Source organism: Aethalodelphis obliquidens, unplaced genomic scaffold (assembly GCF_003676395.1).
Source record: "Aethalodelphis obliquidens isolate GAN/ISIS:26980383/991018 unplaced genomic scaffold, ASM367639v1 scaffold1, whole genome shotgun sequence".
Taxonomy (NCBI): Eukaryota; Metazoa; Chordata; class Mammalia; order Artiodactyla; family Delphinidae; genus Aethalodelphis; species Aethalodelphis obliquidens.
Genome location: NW_020837945.1, coordinates 5,335,873 through 5,353,074, shown reverse-complemented (window position 1 = coordinate 5,353,074; position 17,202 = coordinate 5,335,873). Strand labels below are relative to the sequence as shown.

The following is a 17,202-nucleotide window of genomic DNA, read 5'->3' as shown; positions in this document are numbered from 1 at the left end:
TAAGTGTCATGTGGGAGACCCATGCATAACACAGTGGAAGTGGAGTGGCTCCTTCTGAAGCGGAGCTGGGAGGGAGCCCTTCAGGGGCCCTCCCCATTACCACTGGGCATCTCTGAAGCCCCCCTAGGAGCCCTTGGACTTCCTAGGAACCTGTGTGAGAATCACTGCAGCAGAGGAAGCTTTGACTTCCACGTGGTGGAAGGCCTCCCAGGACATCCTGGTCTGTGGTGTTGCCGGTATATCCGCTACTGCACAGAGCACATCACAACCCTGCCAAATGCTTCAGGACTCTGGAATCCTAAGCAGTATTGATACCGATTAATTGACAGGCTTTCTCATGGCACACAAAGCCTTCAGTGTCTCCTGAAGGGCAGCACTGCTGGTGGTCAGGCAAATACACACACGCACGCACACACACACACACACACACACACACACACACAAAGAGTCCATCACCTTTAAGGTCAACCAGGGTGCAGTTACACTATCACCTGAGAACACACCATCCATGCCTTCAAGAGGATATATGGCTCAAGATATGGCTGGCCAGAGGAATCAAATATCCTGATGTCTGTTTATTTTTCTCTTGCTCTGAGCTTCACTTTCAGATGTCCTGCTAAACAGATCATTAACCATGGCAGAGAGGGACCAAAGATCACATATTATGGCTCCTGCTGGACTTCTTCCCACAGAGCTATGTGGATTTGTGATGTATTCAGTAAATATTTGCACTTAAACACAACCGTCGCTATTTAGATATATGTAATGTTTTCTTTTGTGGAAAAGGATCAGGGCTGAAACTACCTTCTGCCAGCAGGACGAAAATAACAATTGGAAAAATAATAAATTACGTTTGTGTGTGTTCTCTTCCCCATGGCTTGGCTCAGATTATATTCTCAGCAAATAAAATAGTAGCAGGATTTCACAAACATTTTAGAATTCAGAATTAGCTGTCCTGTGTTCAAAAACAAAAAGCTTGATTGGCAAATAATCTTTTGTGGTCTTGCAGCAATAAAAAATGTGCAAGTTCTCAATGATTGAGCAGTCCTGGGAAGAGGACCTGAGACGTCAGTTGTTCTTACAGACCCTGAGAATATCTCTGTGGACCCACAACTGTACTGATGGAACTGAGACTATGGACCCAATAGTATGTCCAAGGATCTATATCAGAGATCTATATCAAGATCTCCATATTCTTGGAGAATATGTCCAAGAATCTTTATAGAAACTGAGAAACTACTTATGGAACAGAAGACTAGTTTTCTAAACAAATATTTCAGTTGTGAATTATCCCCTGTAAAAGTAAACGTTGTGTGTGTTTTATTTTTCAATTTTATTTATTTAATCTATTTTTATTTATTTATTATTGATTCTGTTTTTATCTCTTTCACTAGCAAGTGATAAATTTTTCCTTTTTAAGATGATCAGTGACCTAACAACATAATTTAAAATTCCAGGCCCCATGACACTGAGGGGTGAGGACGTTAGTTTAAGAACTGTTTTGGGCAGAGAAGTCCTAATTGAATGTTTGCTGTGAATGTGTTAATATTTCTTTACTTGCAAGAGCATCAATAAACAATGAAACTTCAACCTGTGCCTAGAATAGTGCTTTTCTGAGGAAAAACAATAAATGTTGACAATTATTATTTTATATTTTTACATCATTTAATTGAAGTCGGCAGTGTTATCCAAACTTCAAATCATAAGACTTCACAGAAGCATCAACAGGATTTATACTCTGACTTTGATTATGCATTCCTTACAAGCAGACACAAAATTGTAATCAGTTCTGTAAACTGCTCAAATGTCTATTTATATTAGACATTGAGTCTATAAGGATGGCTGGCACAATTCTTCACCATTTCTAGATTAGTGAAGCTTTCATGTGAATCTGGGAAATAAGCTCACTATTATACTAGTTTTTCTCTCCTTCTGCCTAATCTCTGCTCTGCTTCTTTTTGAAAATGCTGATGATTTATCCCAAGTAAATACTGACACTCAGCTCTGCATCACTCTCGTCCACGTTTGCACAAGTGGAATTCTTGATCTCCTCCCTGGTATGCCCAAGGCAGGGCCTTCCACAATTAATCACATCTCCCCATACTATTAGCACTGGATATGAAAGCAGAGAATAATTGATTGACAAATTACACTTTGGGTCTCAGGGTCAAGTTTTGAGACAGAGCTCTATGATTTCTAAAACTGGAAGAGTAATTAAAAATTGATCCCAAATTACCAGTCAGTATGGAGCTGTAAAGAGCTTTCCGCTTTTATTGGATTTCTGTACGTTTTTCTGAAAAATGCAGGTGTCAAAATCCATGTTGCTGATCAATTTGCTCTTTAAATAATAATTCCAGTGACATCTGTGTTATTGTTTAGCAATGCAAAAGAAGGTTCCACCCTCATTCTGAAGGAGTGGAGATCAAATAATCAAATGTCTAGTGTCAGGAACCATCCCACGATATGTCAAGCTAGGTGATGTTTGCACACATCACTTCACTTTTTATGTCTTAATTCTGTGCCGTCTGATTGTCATGGAAATTTTGTACATGAAAAAGTCCAGTTCAGAGAAAGTGAGGTAAGGTGTCAAAGTCCCACGGCAGCAGGTGGCAGAGCCAGCATCTAGACACAGCTCTCGGTTGATTACATTTTAAAAATTAAATATGGCTGTCTTCGTCCAGGACATAGATTTGTAGATATCTCTATGAATGTGTGACTTCCTAATGGCATTGCATTTTGACCTTAGATTTCCCTAAAGAATGCAATTCCTTTGGGTGGCATTGGCTGACACCTGCATATAACTGGGAATAATCACTTGTGTGTTCTAGAAAAACTGAGGATAATGAGGTTAAATTTGTGTGCGGGAACTAGAATGCATGAAGGGCTAGAGAGACAATAAACATAATATGTGAGGGTAGACGGACAGGACTGCTTGGGGAGCGGGGCTGGGTTTGATGAGGGGAGAGCAGAGAGTGATGCTGTGAACGTCAGGGGAGTGTCCTTAGGAGACAGAAAAGCTGGGCAGGAAGGGTCTGCCCAAGCCTCTGAGAGTGTGTCCCTAGCTTTGTTCCCACGGGACATAGTGGGGGAAGCAACAGCATGTTGACTGTCTATGTAGCAAAGGACATCAAAACTGCCAATACGTGGGCACTCATGGGCAATGGAAAACGGCTCTCCCACCCACACCCTGCCCAGCTTCCTGGGGAACAGAGGCCCTGCAAGAAGACAAAAAAACAAAACTGCAGAGCCAAATCAGCACAGAATTCAGGTGTAGTGGTTCCCACCTCAACTCCGGCTTGGGTATAATTCTGAGCTCTGATTTGGAGGATTCCACAAGGGGATCAATTGGATATCAATTGCTCTTTCTTTTATTAAGGTGGAAACTGCTTTTCTCACTGTTGCCATAATATGTATTATAAGTTAAATTATTCTTCAAAAAGTCTTCAGTAAGGTCCCTCAGGCTTTCCCTTAAAATAATATAAGAAACTATTTTGCCATACAGTTTTTGTAGGATTGGGAAATAGTCACATAACCAAGTCCAAACTGTGATCTGAAAAATGTGCTACGATTTAAAATTTTACTAAATCATCATAAATTCTTGTAAGAAATTTTAGAAAATTAACATGAAGCTCTCACATTGAGGGCTTATTCTAATGTTATTCTAAAGCTGGTACAGCATATGACAATGTAGACCATTTTTAAGTGGAAAGATGGAAAGGATCAGAGCTTACACTAATAGCTAAAGAGTCACTGAAATTATTCTAATGGGATACAAAACAGGGATGGCCCTGGGATACAGGCTTGGGATAAAAGGCACTTTTGTTTAAAATAATATGTGCCTCCCCCCACCAAAAAAAGGAAAAATTATAGGGGAAGAGAGAAACAATGGATAAATCAAACAAAGGTGACACAGGAAGTGCTGGTCTGAATCGTGCTGAAATATTTTGTGAGGGCAGCAAAAAGTTTGCATGGAGCAAAGTCAAGAATAGGTGGGTGCTTCCTAGAGAAATGGAAATAAAAACAAAAATAAACAAATGGGACCTAATGAAACTTCAAAGCTTTTGCATAGCAAAGGAAACCATAAACAAGACCAAAAGACAACCCTCAGAATGGGAGAAAATATTTGCAAATGAAGCAACTGACAAAGGATTAATTTCCAAAATTTACAAGCAGCTCATGTAGTTCAATAACAAAAAAACAAACAACCCAATCCAAAAATGGGCAGAAGACCTAAATAGACATTTCTCCAAAGAAGATATACAGACTGCCAACAAACACATGAAAGAATGCTCAACATCATTAATCATTAGAGAAATGCAAATCAAAACTACAGTGAGATATCATCTCACACCAGCAGAATGGCCATCATCAAAAAATCTAGAAACAATAAATGCTGGAGAGGGTGTGGAGAAAAGGGAACACTCTTGCACTGCTGGTGGGAATGTGAATTGGTTCAGCCACTATGGAGAACAGTATGGAGGTTCCTTAAAAAACTACAAATAGAACTACCATATGACCCAGCAATCCCACTACTGGGCATATACCCTGAGAAAACCATAATTCAAAAAGAGTCATGTACCACAATGTTCATTGCAGCTCTATTTACAACAGCCCGGAGATGGAAACAACCTAAGTGCCCATCATCGGATGAATGGATAAAGAAGATGTGGCACATATATACAATGGAATATTACTCAGCCATAAAAAGAAATGAAATTGAGCTATTTGTAATGAGGTGGATGGACCTAGAGTCTGTCATACAGAGTGAAGTAAGTCAGAAAGAGAAAGACAAATACCGTATGCTAACACATATATATGGAATTTAAGAAAAAAAAATGTCATGAAGAACCTAGGGGTAAGACAGGAATAAAGACACAGACCTACTGGAGAATGGACTTGAGGATATGGGGAGGGGGAAGGGTGAGCTGTGACAGGGCGAGAGAGAGGCATGGACATATGCACACTACCAAACGTAAGGTAGATAGCTAGTGGGAAGCAGCCGCATGGCACAGGGATATCGGCTCGGTGCTTTGTGACCGCCTGGAGGGGTGGGATAGGGAGGGTGGGAGGGAGGGAGACGCAAGAGGGAAGAGATATGGGAACACATGTAGATGTATAACTGATTCACTTTGTTATAAAGCAGAAACTAACACACTATTGTAAAGCAATTATACCCCAATAAAGATGTTAAGAAGTCTGAAAAAAAAAGAATAGGTGGGTGAATTAATTCTCTGACCCAGCCTTTCCAACAATAGCTCCTGCCCGGGAATGCTGCCAGCTGGTGGGAGCCTCCTGTGTGGCCCCTGGAGGTTCAGACGGGACCTGAGCTCTCCCCCAACAAGCCGCCCCCTTTCTCACCATCCTCTTTGGTCCGAGTGAAGATCTGCTCGCTTCGCACGCCGTCCCCAGCCCGGGTGAAGGCCAGCACCTGGATGCTGTAGTTGGTGTATTTCTCCAGCCCGTCCAGCTCCAGGGAGGGCTGCGTGGTGGTGACGTTTTTAATCTCACCCAGCTCTGGAGGACAAGAAAACACGAACCTGTTACCGCGGCTGGGGGCACCGTCCTTGCTGCCCAGCACTGGGCCACGAGCCTCCATCGCTCACGTCCTGAAATCACGCAAGGGGACCAGGCACAGTCTTCATGTGACACCAACGCTCTGCGGCATTTGGAAAAGGTCATTTGCACCAAACTGCCACAGAGCACAGGGTGGAAAAGCGGTCTGGAAAACAGCAATGCACTCCAAGTTAAGTGTTATAAACCCAACGCTGGCACCGTGGCTGCCCTCCTGAACTGTCCCCAAGCAGGTTTCCCGCCCCCCAGGCCCCAGGGAGCCAGGACCACTGTGCTCACTCTGCAGAGACCCTTCTAACTGCTCATCCAGAAGCTTCTACAAGTCGAGTTTCATTTTTCCATTTACAAAAGCAAACTCCTTTAAGGTAGACGTGTTTCTCAGCACCTAACTTAAGTATATGAGCGTCGGCAGCGCGGCAAACCCCTCCTGTCACCTGGAGTGAACCCTCCGGCTGACGCGTCAGGAACGTGGCGTCAGCTAAAACTGCTTCACGTTCTGGTGTGGGATCAGCTAATGACGTGCAAACATGGACCTTTCTGCTGGCGCATCTGAGGTATAGGATATGCGGCAGTTTGAGAAAACTCACGGTGGTGTGTTAAGTACCGCCACGGGTGCTCTGACAGACAAGGAGAGAGGGGCCTGAGGACTGCTGACCTTTAGGGCAAGTGGCCGTGTGTGGGATGTTTGGTGCAGGCTCGTCCCCGTGCCCGCTGTGCCCGGTTACTCAGAACTGGGCTGGGAGACGGGGTCCAGGAGGGAGTCCTCCTTGGTGTCTGGCCACCTCTGCACACAGTGCACACAGTGAGGCTGCCCGAAAGGGTCTCTCGCGCTCTCTGGCCTCAGTAAAGGCAGCTGACATGCCGTGCGCGCTTCCTTGGGTTCTGGGTTCCCAGGTTAACTCATTTACCCAGCATGACCGTGCTCTTGTTTCCACAACCCATTCATTTTACAGGAGAGGAAACTGAGGCAGGCAGAGACTCAACAGCTTCCCCAGGTCCCGGAGCCGAGCACGGGGGCCGAGAGCATGGGCCGCGGCACCACAGGGCGTGGCCGCACGGGCCCGGTCCCCACTCTCAGCCACTCCCTGTGGCCGCTCGGTGGGCCTGCATGGCGGCCGGATGAGATGCGGTTCTGCCAGCTGGTTTCCTCTTCCTGCTCTTTGATTTTCTTTCCTCTTGTCCTTCTGGCATATTGCACGGAAGTTCGGAGATTAGTGGCCAGCTGTTTGGTGATTATGGTGACTATTTTTACTTTTCGTCATCAAAAGGATCAGGGCTGAACAGGACATAGCAGGATAGTTGAATTTAAAATAAAGCAGGGGGTAGCCAAGGCTTGTCACTCACATGCCAGGGACCCCTGTGTGTGATGAGGGCTGTGAGGGGATGGGAAAAATGGGCACAGACACAGCCCCGGACCCCAACAGGAGCCCGACGCCTGTTCCCACCTTGGGCACCTTGTGGATGAGTTCTGGGGGCAGGATGCTTTGCTGGGGGGGCAGAGAAGAGCAAAGGGTGCAGCCCCCCAAAGATGCCTGTGGTCTTCTGGGGGAGACCATCTGGTGGCAGACTTTTAGGGGCCACAATCTAGAAACCGGAGCAGATGGCTTATGAAAATGAAAGAAAATGTTTGCTCCTGTGTGGTCACTGTGCATTTGGAAAGCTGACAATTGTTACCCTCAGATGGGTTAGAAATTCTCTCCTGTGAAGGAAAAGTCTGCCCTGGGTGACCATCAGACCGCTTTCCATTATATTATTCATTTATGATGTTCATTTTCCTGAACATAGATAATACAGGTCAATTGGAGTAGGTTAAAAAATTCAAATGCTAATGGAAAAAGTTTAAGTATAGATCTCATCAAGATCTTTTCAGATTTAGGAACTTCTACATTATGCCAAAGATTACACACACACACACAGTCAGGGAAAATGCAACTCAGGGGAGGGGCTTCCACGGGGCTGTATGCAGGGCTAGTAATGAGGAATTGACTATATCATGTGACCTCTTGGGGCCTCTGGTTTTATGCTTTTGCTTTTATTTTTAAGAAGGACCCAGGGTCTCTACGTCACGGGGGAAGTATGAGCTCCAATTACAGTGCAGGGGAAAGGTGTGCTGTGCCGATGGGACAGGGCTGTTCCCCAGTGAGACACAGTGATGGAGAAGAGGACAGTTAAGAGGGAGAAGGGCAAAGTGGGACACCCTGATCTTTTTGAAGAAAGCAACACTTGACACAAAAGAATTAAACCCGCTCATGAATTACCATACTAATTAGAATTGGTATCTGGTTGTTGACTCATACTGGGGTTCATATTATTTGGATGAACTAAGTTATCACGAACCATGAATATGAAAGCAGTCCAAACCCCTGTTCAAAATTACCCCCCCAAGGATTTTTAAAAACTACCTGTGCCCCAGAATCTACCACAAAAGCACCTCATTCTCTCTGCTGGGAGGGTATGTCCCTGACTCATCAATGTAGAGGAAGTAAAAAGGAAAATTATGAAAAAAGCCAAATTCAAAATAGCGTGCTTCATTTGTCGTTCTTTCAAGCTCCTTTTCTTTTTTTATGGCTTAAACACGGATTTCTATCACCTACTTTTCACGGCCCCAGTGGAGTCATTAAAAAATATATATATATATATATATATTAATATATATATATATATATATATATATATATGGGACAGTACAGTAGAAATTAGCATAACATTGTAAATCAACTATACTTCAATAAAATAAATTTTTTAAAATATATGGGGAGTAAAGAATAGTGTTCAGTTGAAATCATGAGTAAAATAATATGAAATTAATATAGAAAATAAATTCAGAATTCATTTATAGTACAAAAAGTTTTTTAAAGAAAAACTTCATATTTTAAAACAAAATAGTTTTATGTATTTATTTACACCCTTCTTCATTCTTAAAGGGTCTAAGGAAGAAATCAAAATAGGGGTGGAAATCACTTTTCCCAAGTACCTCCTCAACCTGCCAGCATTGGAGCAAAAGTCTTGGTTGGTACTTAAACATTGCTTTGATTCAGAATCTGTCGTTTTTGTCTTGAAGAAAGACAGAGGGCTGAAAAGCAGCTCCAATTCCGATGCAAATAGTGGATTTTCAAAGTGTGCTATTTCCCTAGCAATCTTAGACTAACTGCTTCTGTCAGGTCTTAAAAATTCTTTGACTTTCAGATTATAAAATACTCAGAAATTTCACCGACCTATTGTACATTTAACCTGTCCTATCAAATATATTAACCAGTTTTATCTGGTCATGTTAACAATAACAAAATGCTTTTTAATGCATATTTTTCAAAGTATTGGGGGCAATTGCTAATCACAGCAGTAGTAACGATCTCTTTCTCTCGTGGCCTGCACGAGTGAGTGTGTGTGTATGTATGTGTGGTGTTTCCTCAAGCTTAGCAGGTATAGCTCTTTACACGATCACTATGTGTTGTGTGTCTGTGGGAACCTCAGGGCCGCAATCTAAGAGCTTGTGCAGAAGAATCCAGTAATTCCATGAAATTCCCTGCGAGTGCATACATGTCACTTCTCAGAGGTAGCAGGTCAGGAATGACTGTTCATAGGTTTCTGAGGGTTTCTTTCTCATCTTTTGGAGATTAAGTGTAGTACTTCTACATTAGGCATTAAGCACGTCACCTTGGTCTTCATACAGTGAGTAAAAGTATCTTTAGAAACTGTATGCATTTCCAAGCATTCTTTTTTTTTTTTTGCGGTACGCGGGCCTCTCACTGCTGTGGCCTCTCCCGTTGCAGAGCACAGGCTCCGGACGCGCAGGCTCAGCGGCCATGGCTCACGGGCCCAGCCACTCCGCGGCATGTGGGATCTTCCCGGACCGGGGCACCAACCCCTGTCCCCTGCATCGGCAGGCAGACTCTCAACCACTGCGCCACCAGGGAAGCCCCAAGCATTCTTTATTTAAAGACTTTTGTTTTTAAATGTTCAAGTTTTTAAAGCTTTAAAGTGTGAAGTTGACTGAACGATATTAACCGTATCATCCATCGTAGAACTAAGGTGCTTACAGGCATTATTAGCACATATGAGGAAAATGTGAAAATGTAATGAAGAGTCACCACCGGATTATGGCAATGTTTCCAACAAGAACAAAAAAGGACGATTTTAGTGTAACACTGCCTTTAGGTGAGTACGTTAGGGTGTTTAATTTCATCTTATTCAAGAAGAGGATTAGAAACCAGAACAAGTATATGCAATGATCTATTACTGTATTGTGTCAGTAAAGTAGGTAATTTGAAATCTTTCGTTGCTCCGTATTTTACTTCTATGGGAGTCTTAAAGCTCTGTTTGCAGGGAGGAGGTGAAGGGAATCATCTGTTTAACTCTGTGCCTCCGTGGGGCTGGCTGTGCCTTACTGGGCTGGAGGTTCTGTACGCATCACTTATCCCCACTCTCACTAGGCTAGAGCATCCATCGGGGCAGATGCTGCATCCTCAGTGCCAAGCAGGAGCTCAGCACAGAGTAGCTGCTCAGGTAACACTTCTGCTTCGGGGGCGCCCAGAAGGCGAATCAGAATGTCTCCCACTGCTGGCACTATGAAAAGCGCTACCTCGACATCAAGGGAATCAGATCTGGTCCTCAGCTCTGAGACACAAGTCTGGCTGCAGATGTAAACAGCTAAGCCTGGAACTCTGCTATTTACTTAGCAAATTAAGCTGCCTTCTTCCTTTATTCTGGCACCAATAGTGGAACCCCTGCAGCCTCTGAGGCCCAGTGTGTTCTGATTACCTGGGTGGGAAAAGCGACCGGGTTGGCAGAGCAGACCCAGGTGGTCCTGAGCAGAGGTGGGAAATGCCCTGGGGGCCTCTGTGTTTGCCCAGACTCAGAGGACCCACAGTCAGAAGAGCTGCAGGAAGCCCCAAACCAGAGGGGAGGCACCCCTGGCGGCTGGATATGGGGAGCAGGGCAGGGTGCAGATGTGGGCCACCCAAGTCCTGGGCCACAAGCAGAGAGCAGAGCCTTTCCTGTTAGGGGCTGTAGCTCAGGGTGAGCCTGTCGTGCTCCTGGAGCGGGGCTCAGCCTGGCTCGGTGACGTCAGGCCTCTGTTCTGCTCAAGACACTTGGAGCCCCAATCTTGCCACTCCCTGAGCTGACCCTCTCTCGTGCCAAGTCTTGCCTCCAAACTGGAGAATTTTGTCCTACAACTTGAAAGAAGAAAAAAAATCACAAAGAAACAAGAAGGAAGAGAGGGAATACAAGGAGGAAGAAAGAAAAAGGAGGGGACAAAAGTGGAGGGTTTGGGATGAAAGCGCTCCTCGTGGGAACAACGCTCCTCTGCCCAAGGTGTTCTGGCTCCGGCGTTCTTCCTGAACCCCTTCTAGTTCAACTACAGGAGCTTAAGGATTTTCCCTGCTGAGTCCTATCGGGGAATAGGAGGAAGTCAGCCTTTTAGGATACACATCACGCAGAACTTTCTAGATACAGATCCAGGTTTTGGTGCTGCCTGCAGAGGCTTGACATAGATACTCATAATTAGGAAAACACATCTATTCCTAGATTCCCCAAGTGCCACCCCCTCCTATCCTTCAAATTGCTTTTTGAAGGTATATGATTTAAACAGCTGTGCACACCTGTTAAAAATGTCAGATATGAGATAACAGAAAGACGAGGGGAAAGGAGAAAACTACCCATCGATAAAGAACTGCCCACCCTGTGCTGAATCCCACGGTAGGAGGAGGGGGTCTGCAAATTCCATGGCGCATCCTTTGGGGCAAACTCCAAGTTCTAGTTTAACCCCCTTACCTCCGTCCATGAGGTTGGCCCAGTAAATGACTCTGAACCCCTGGAGGATTCCATTCAGGGCTTCCTTGGAAAGTGTGGACCAGGACAGTGATATTCTTTCTGGTGATGTTGCTATGGCTTGGACATTTTCGGGGGGGTAGCTGGGCACTGAAATTAGATAGTTAGAATCTGTAATAACCGTGGGTGGTTTAATTAGCAAAGCAATATTGAATAAGCAACATTACTTTAATAGTTCAAAGTACAGGAAAATAAAACATTGCTCTCAATCCCCCAAATTAAGGAAAAAAATGAGTACCATTCCTCTATGCAAATATTATGATAACTCAGTAAAATGCAATGACTTCATATGACTTCCACTGTCTCTCTTTCCAGAATAACTGCTTCACTGTTAAGCCCCAGGCTTATGGAGTTGAGAACACTTCTGATCCTACTGCATGAGTAAAAGACCATTGCTGGTCTGGCTTATTTTCCCATTACCCTTGAAAGTTACTGTTGTAAGTTACATGTACTTTATACACTACATCTCCTCATACTGAGTAATACCTGGCATGTAAATTGAAAGCCTCACTGTTGAAAGTGCCACAAAGCAGACACGTCATCGTATTCACTGTCCCATCCCCAGCAGGGCCCCTTTCAATACTATACCATTCGTCAGAGGAAAGAGCGAAAATGGACTAGGATACAGGCTAGAAGGATATTTGAAGTATTTTTCATGTGGGTTTATGCAAACCTTAAACGTCGTGGCTGGGAGAGGGGGCAAAATAGTGACTGAATTGCAAACATCAGTGAAAGATGAACATCAACGTGAAAACCCAAAGGTCTATCTAACCATGCCTGCGAAGACTATGAAGATGGAAAGAAAAGCCTGGACTTCTGGGTTCTAGCTGTCTAAGACTTCTCTCCCTGTGAAAACGCTCAGAAATTATAGATGCAAGTCACCATGTGTGCTCTCAAACCAATGACCCAGCGGCTAGTTGCACAAGAGGCAACTGCCGTGCGAGCTTGCTGCTGGAAGCATCTATCCCCTACTCCTACAGCTGACCCTATATCTGACCTCTGCACCTAAAAGATGGCGCTTCCGGACACTAGGGTTCTCTCTCCTTTCAAGCATTGCTGGAGAATGTGAGCTCTTAGGTGGTCAAGGTGGGAGGGTACATTAATGCCTTATGGCCACTAGGGGGCGCACAGTCACCGTGAGATTTGCTCCAAGGAAGCTTGCTCATTCCTGTTCTCTGGTCTCAGAATGCTTGAAAATAAAAAGCAATCACAAAAAAAGGAAGGAAGGAAGGAAGGAAGGAAGGAAGGAAGGAAGGAAGGGAGGGAGGGAGGGAGGGAGGGAAGGAGGGAGGGAGGAAGGAAGGAAGGAAGGAAGGAAGGAAGGAAGGAAAGAAGGAAGGAAGAAAGAAAGAAAGAGAGAGAAAGAAAGAAGAAAGAAAGAAAGAAAGAAGAAAGAAAGAAAGAAAGAAAAGAAAGAAAGAAAGAAGAAAGAAAGAAGGAAGAAAGAAAGAAAGAGAAAGAAAGAAAGAAAAAAGAAAAAGAAAAAATCCTCCTTTACAGTGATTTGTGAGAAATTCTTAGAAAATCGGATTTCTACATTCAGACTGCCGCAGTCATAGGGAGAGCTTTGGTTTCACGCGGGAAAAGCCCACCTCTTGGGCTTGATGGAGAAGGATGCTGAAGAAGGGATGGATTTGGCTTTGCAATCAAGGTCTGTCAAGGGCACCGAACCAAGGCAGCCCACGAGTTAATCAGGGCAGCTTCCCCACCGGAACCCCCAGTCCCTGCCGGCCTGGATGCCATTGTCACTGCAAAGCCCGAAGGCGGCCAGGCTCTGGGGACCCAGAGCAGCGGCTGGAACCTACCATCCTCGAGGGTGGTGGTGATGACTTCCTGAGAAGAAGGCCCCGTCCCGGCCCGGTTGCAGGCCTGCACCACCAGGCCATACTGGGTGAACTTGTTTAGGTTGCTGAGGGTGTAAATCTCACTGTCCCCCGTGGTGTCGATACTGATGATGTTGAACTGGAAGTTGCCCCCAGTGCTGTACTCGCGGTAACCTATTTGGTAGCCACGGATAATCCCATTTTGCAGATGTTTCTTGGGAGCCTAAACAGGAAAGAGAAGAATCACTAAAGAACACTGTTTGTGATTTGGTAAAAAACAATGTTATTTTCGGATGCTTTAAACCTGTTCGAAAGCTGGTTAATCCTACTGTATACCTATGGCCAAGCTACGAATTATACTCCGTGAATAATTTGGACGTTGAAAAGTTACCAAGTACAATGTGAGTAGCTAATCAAACCAAAAAGAACACTCGAGGTGTGACAAGAGGAAAACCGGCACCTGCCCTCCTCTTCGGCAAATAAAAATGAAATTGAATAAGCGTGGAAATAATCATAACAGGTGTGGCAGTAGTAATAGTAATAGTAGCAGCAAACTCATACCTAGAGGCTGCTCGTGGCCAGGTGCTCTGCCTTTACCTGCGCGAATGAGCCCAACCCTCACTGCAGCCCCGGGACACAGCACCACCAAGACCTTCATTGGCACAGGAGGTCCCACAGACATGAGGGACAGGAGGGGAATCCACCACAGAGCCTGTGCTCCCAGCCCCTCCCGCTCATGCTGCCAGGACAGCCGACTTCTCTAAGCGGTGGGGAAGTTTGGAAAGATGGATTGCGTCTGTGGTACCTCTGCCTACACCAACCATCACCTGGGGAGACTGATGTTCGTGTTTTCACCCAGCAAAATCTACGGAACTCTGTCACATTGTTCCAGGCACTGGGGAACAGTAGTGATTTTTTTAAAAAAGGTCCCTGCCCTCATGGAGCTTATACTCTAATGGAATATTCCAGAACAAAGGTGTTTGCACGTCGAAAGCTGGATGTGAAGGGGAGTCCACCCCTGGCAGGAAGGCAAACCTCTTTCATTAAGGCCTGAGTCATTCGGGGATCATTTTATGGTGATTTAAGATGGGCAAGGTGAGGCTAGAGTTACGAGTCAAAAACAGAACAGTTTTTGCTGACACATTGGACTTTTAAAGAATCCAGACTTTTTTCAAGTATGTTTTAAGAACAGCATCAAAGTGATGCTCTAAAGTAATAAAGGTGTGGTAGGCTTTCAGGCAATCAACAGCTCTGTGTGTGTGTGTGTGTGTGTGTGTGTGTGTGTGTGTTGAGTGTGTGTATTTGTATTACGTCTGTGTGTGCATATGTGTGAGCAGATATGTGTATGTATGTGCATGTGTATGTGTACATGTGTATTTCAGTACAAACCGTGGATTAAGGTCTCTTAGGACTCTGAAAATCTTTCTGAAAATGCTTACAATCCCATTGGAGAGAGGAAATACGCACTCAGGAAACTGCAGAGAAATCTGAAGTGTTCAGGTGTGTGGTACTGGACCGTGAAGGCCAGCAGGCTTCTCGAAAGTGGCAAAATGAGTGTGGCCTGAAGCAGTCAGAAGATGCTGACCGCAGGCGGGGCTGGAGGGATGGCCAGGGTTCCAGAAGGGGAGGGAGGGTGTGGGGTGGGAGAGACAGAGCAGCTGGAATGGATTGGGGGGGGGCTGCTGAATGCCCAGGGGTGAGGAATGGCAGACAGAGAGGATGTGCCCAGGATGGGGGTGGGGTGAGGCTGGACCACCAGCAGGAAGAAGGCAGAAGAAGGTCGGGACAGACAGCGCCATGAACGAATTCAGCAGACGCCTGTGGATTGCCTACCACTCCAGCCCCCCGCGTCATGAATGTCGCCAGCTGTCTTTGGGTGTTTGTCTGAGTTATACGAGAGCAGTAAAATCACATTTCTTTTTTCAGGCGAGTTTCCTCATTTGTGGTTTTCTTGGATGCCACTGCCTTTCTCAACAACTCGTCTGATTTCAGGCATTTACATGGTGCTAATAGGTATCAAAGAAACAGCCTGGAAACCATTACTTCTTCAGTCAAGTTGGCAGTCAGACGTTGACACAAAAGCACACCCCTTTCTTATTATAAGCAAGTGTCTATGCGCTCCTGCTTTTGCATTGGCGAACTACAACTTTTCACTCTGATTTAAAATTGGATCCAAAGATTTCAGATGTCGAGAATTCCATTACCTGGAATTTGTTTTACCTAAACCACTGAATTGCATTTGTATCATTGGACTAATTAGCAAAATCAATTTCCCTCCAAAAGCCATGGATAAGTCAAATATAAAACAAAGACATTTCTCCTATTTCACAAAGTTTTTTTAATGTTTAACATGGTCACCCAAATATAAAGGACTGTTTAAGTTTAAAAAACATTCTAATTTTTCAACGGGCTCCCTGTGACAATTTAAGTCTCCCTAAGGTGCCAAGTCAGGATCCCAGGAGAGGAGCTATGGAGTCTGATCAGGTAGGGGGTGTAGGGAGTGGAGGCAAATGCCCACGAGAAAATGTTCACTCACAGCACCCAATTCAGCTGAATCTTCTACAAGCAGAGGGACCTGCTGGCTGACATTTCCCTTCCTGGGTTTGGGGGGATTAATCATGCCCGTGATTTGGTTGCACAGATAGGTGGGTAGAGAAATCTTCCTTTTTTCACTTTCTGAGGGTGAAAACACATTCTAACTGCTTAAATAGGATAGGCAACACAGTGGTTTTTGTCCTGTTCAGTTTAAATATTTTGTACAAAAGAAATAGAACATTCTTCACATTTTCCTTAGAACAAAATTTTAGTCCTGCTAATTCTGGAGTGACACGAAGGTTATTTTTGTTTATTAGATTCTTCTGCAAAATATTTTGTAGAAAATTATTTTAGTGTTTTTTTTGTAATAATAAAAGTATACAGCCACCATTCCTATGTAATCACTATTCAAATTCTGATATGTTTTTTTCTCTAAGTGAAATTGAAGTTTGTTTTTCACATGGTTGTTTTCATACTCTACAATTTAGTGACTGATTATTTTTATTTAATATGCTATTATGATCATACTTTCATGTTTACTTCCAGTTTTTAAAAATCATATTCCATGTTTTATTGACTCATTTTTCCAACAATTTTGTTTGGGATATTGTTTTGTAACTTATTTCCTACCACAGATGAACCTCTGTGATACAGTGCATCTGTTTTTAAGTTTGTTTATTGGACTGAAGTCCCAGAAGTGGGACTTATTGGGTATCTTATTTCAAAAAGGTTGTGTTTCAGTTGACTGTTAATGAGATAGGATTTTTTGGTTATTATTCTTTTAGATGTGAAATCCAATATGGTAATGCAAGGGACTGTGTTTATCACAAGAAACAAAGAAGAGAGCTCTCCTCCAGTTTTCTTAATATTCTGATTTTGAAGAGATATGTATGAATAGAGTGGTGAGTTATTTGAAGGTAGCAGTGGTTTCACACATTTCTTTCCAGGGCTCTAATACAATCGCTAGTTATCATGCAGAATGAATTGTTGCACCTGAGAAAGAAGCGATGGATTTTTCTTACAAATGAAATATGCACTTTTGATTTCACAGCATGCGGGCCCTAAGAGTGTTTGAAAACCATCTAAAAAGGATTGTGTTGGGGGAGAAATGGGGAATGACTACTAATGGGTATGGGCTTTGTTGTGAGTGATGAAAATAATCTAAAATTAGATTCTGGTGATGGCTGAACATCTCTGTAAACATACAAAACAACATGGAATCGTACACTTAAAACAGCAAATGTGATGGTATGTTAATTTCATCCCAATAAAGCTGTTTTCATAAAAGTTAGCGTGCTGAAATCATCTCTCGGTTATTTCTCTTTCTAATTCAGTTACAACAGTAGCTTCCTTCACCACAACTACGGTGAACACCACCAATCAATACTCACCACCTCTACCACCACATCTTCACCATCACCATCACCACTACCTACATGCACAC

At 44.0% G+C, this 17,202-nt stretch overlaps 1 protein-coding gene across 1 annotated transcript in view; it reads right to left on the bottom strand.

The window, feature by feature from the left end:
• DSCAM (DS cell adhesion molecule) overlaps window positions 1–17,202 on the bottom strand; it is a 759,198-nt gene that overhangs the window by 94,295 nt on the left and 647,701 nt on the right. Inside the window, exons 18-20 of the mRNA XM_027112479.1 lie at window positions 13,206–13,446; window positions 11,344–11,490; window positions 5,359–5,514 (exon numbers count right to left, since the gene is read on the bottom strand). Of these exons, the coding sequence (XP_026968280.1) occupies window positions 5,359–5,514; window positions 11,344–11,490; window positions 13,206–13,446 (544 nt within the window). The remainder of the gene's footprint in view (window positions 1–5,358; window positions 5,515–11,343; window positions 11,491–13,205; window positions 13,447–17,202) is intronic.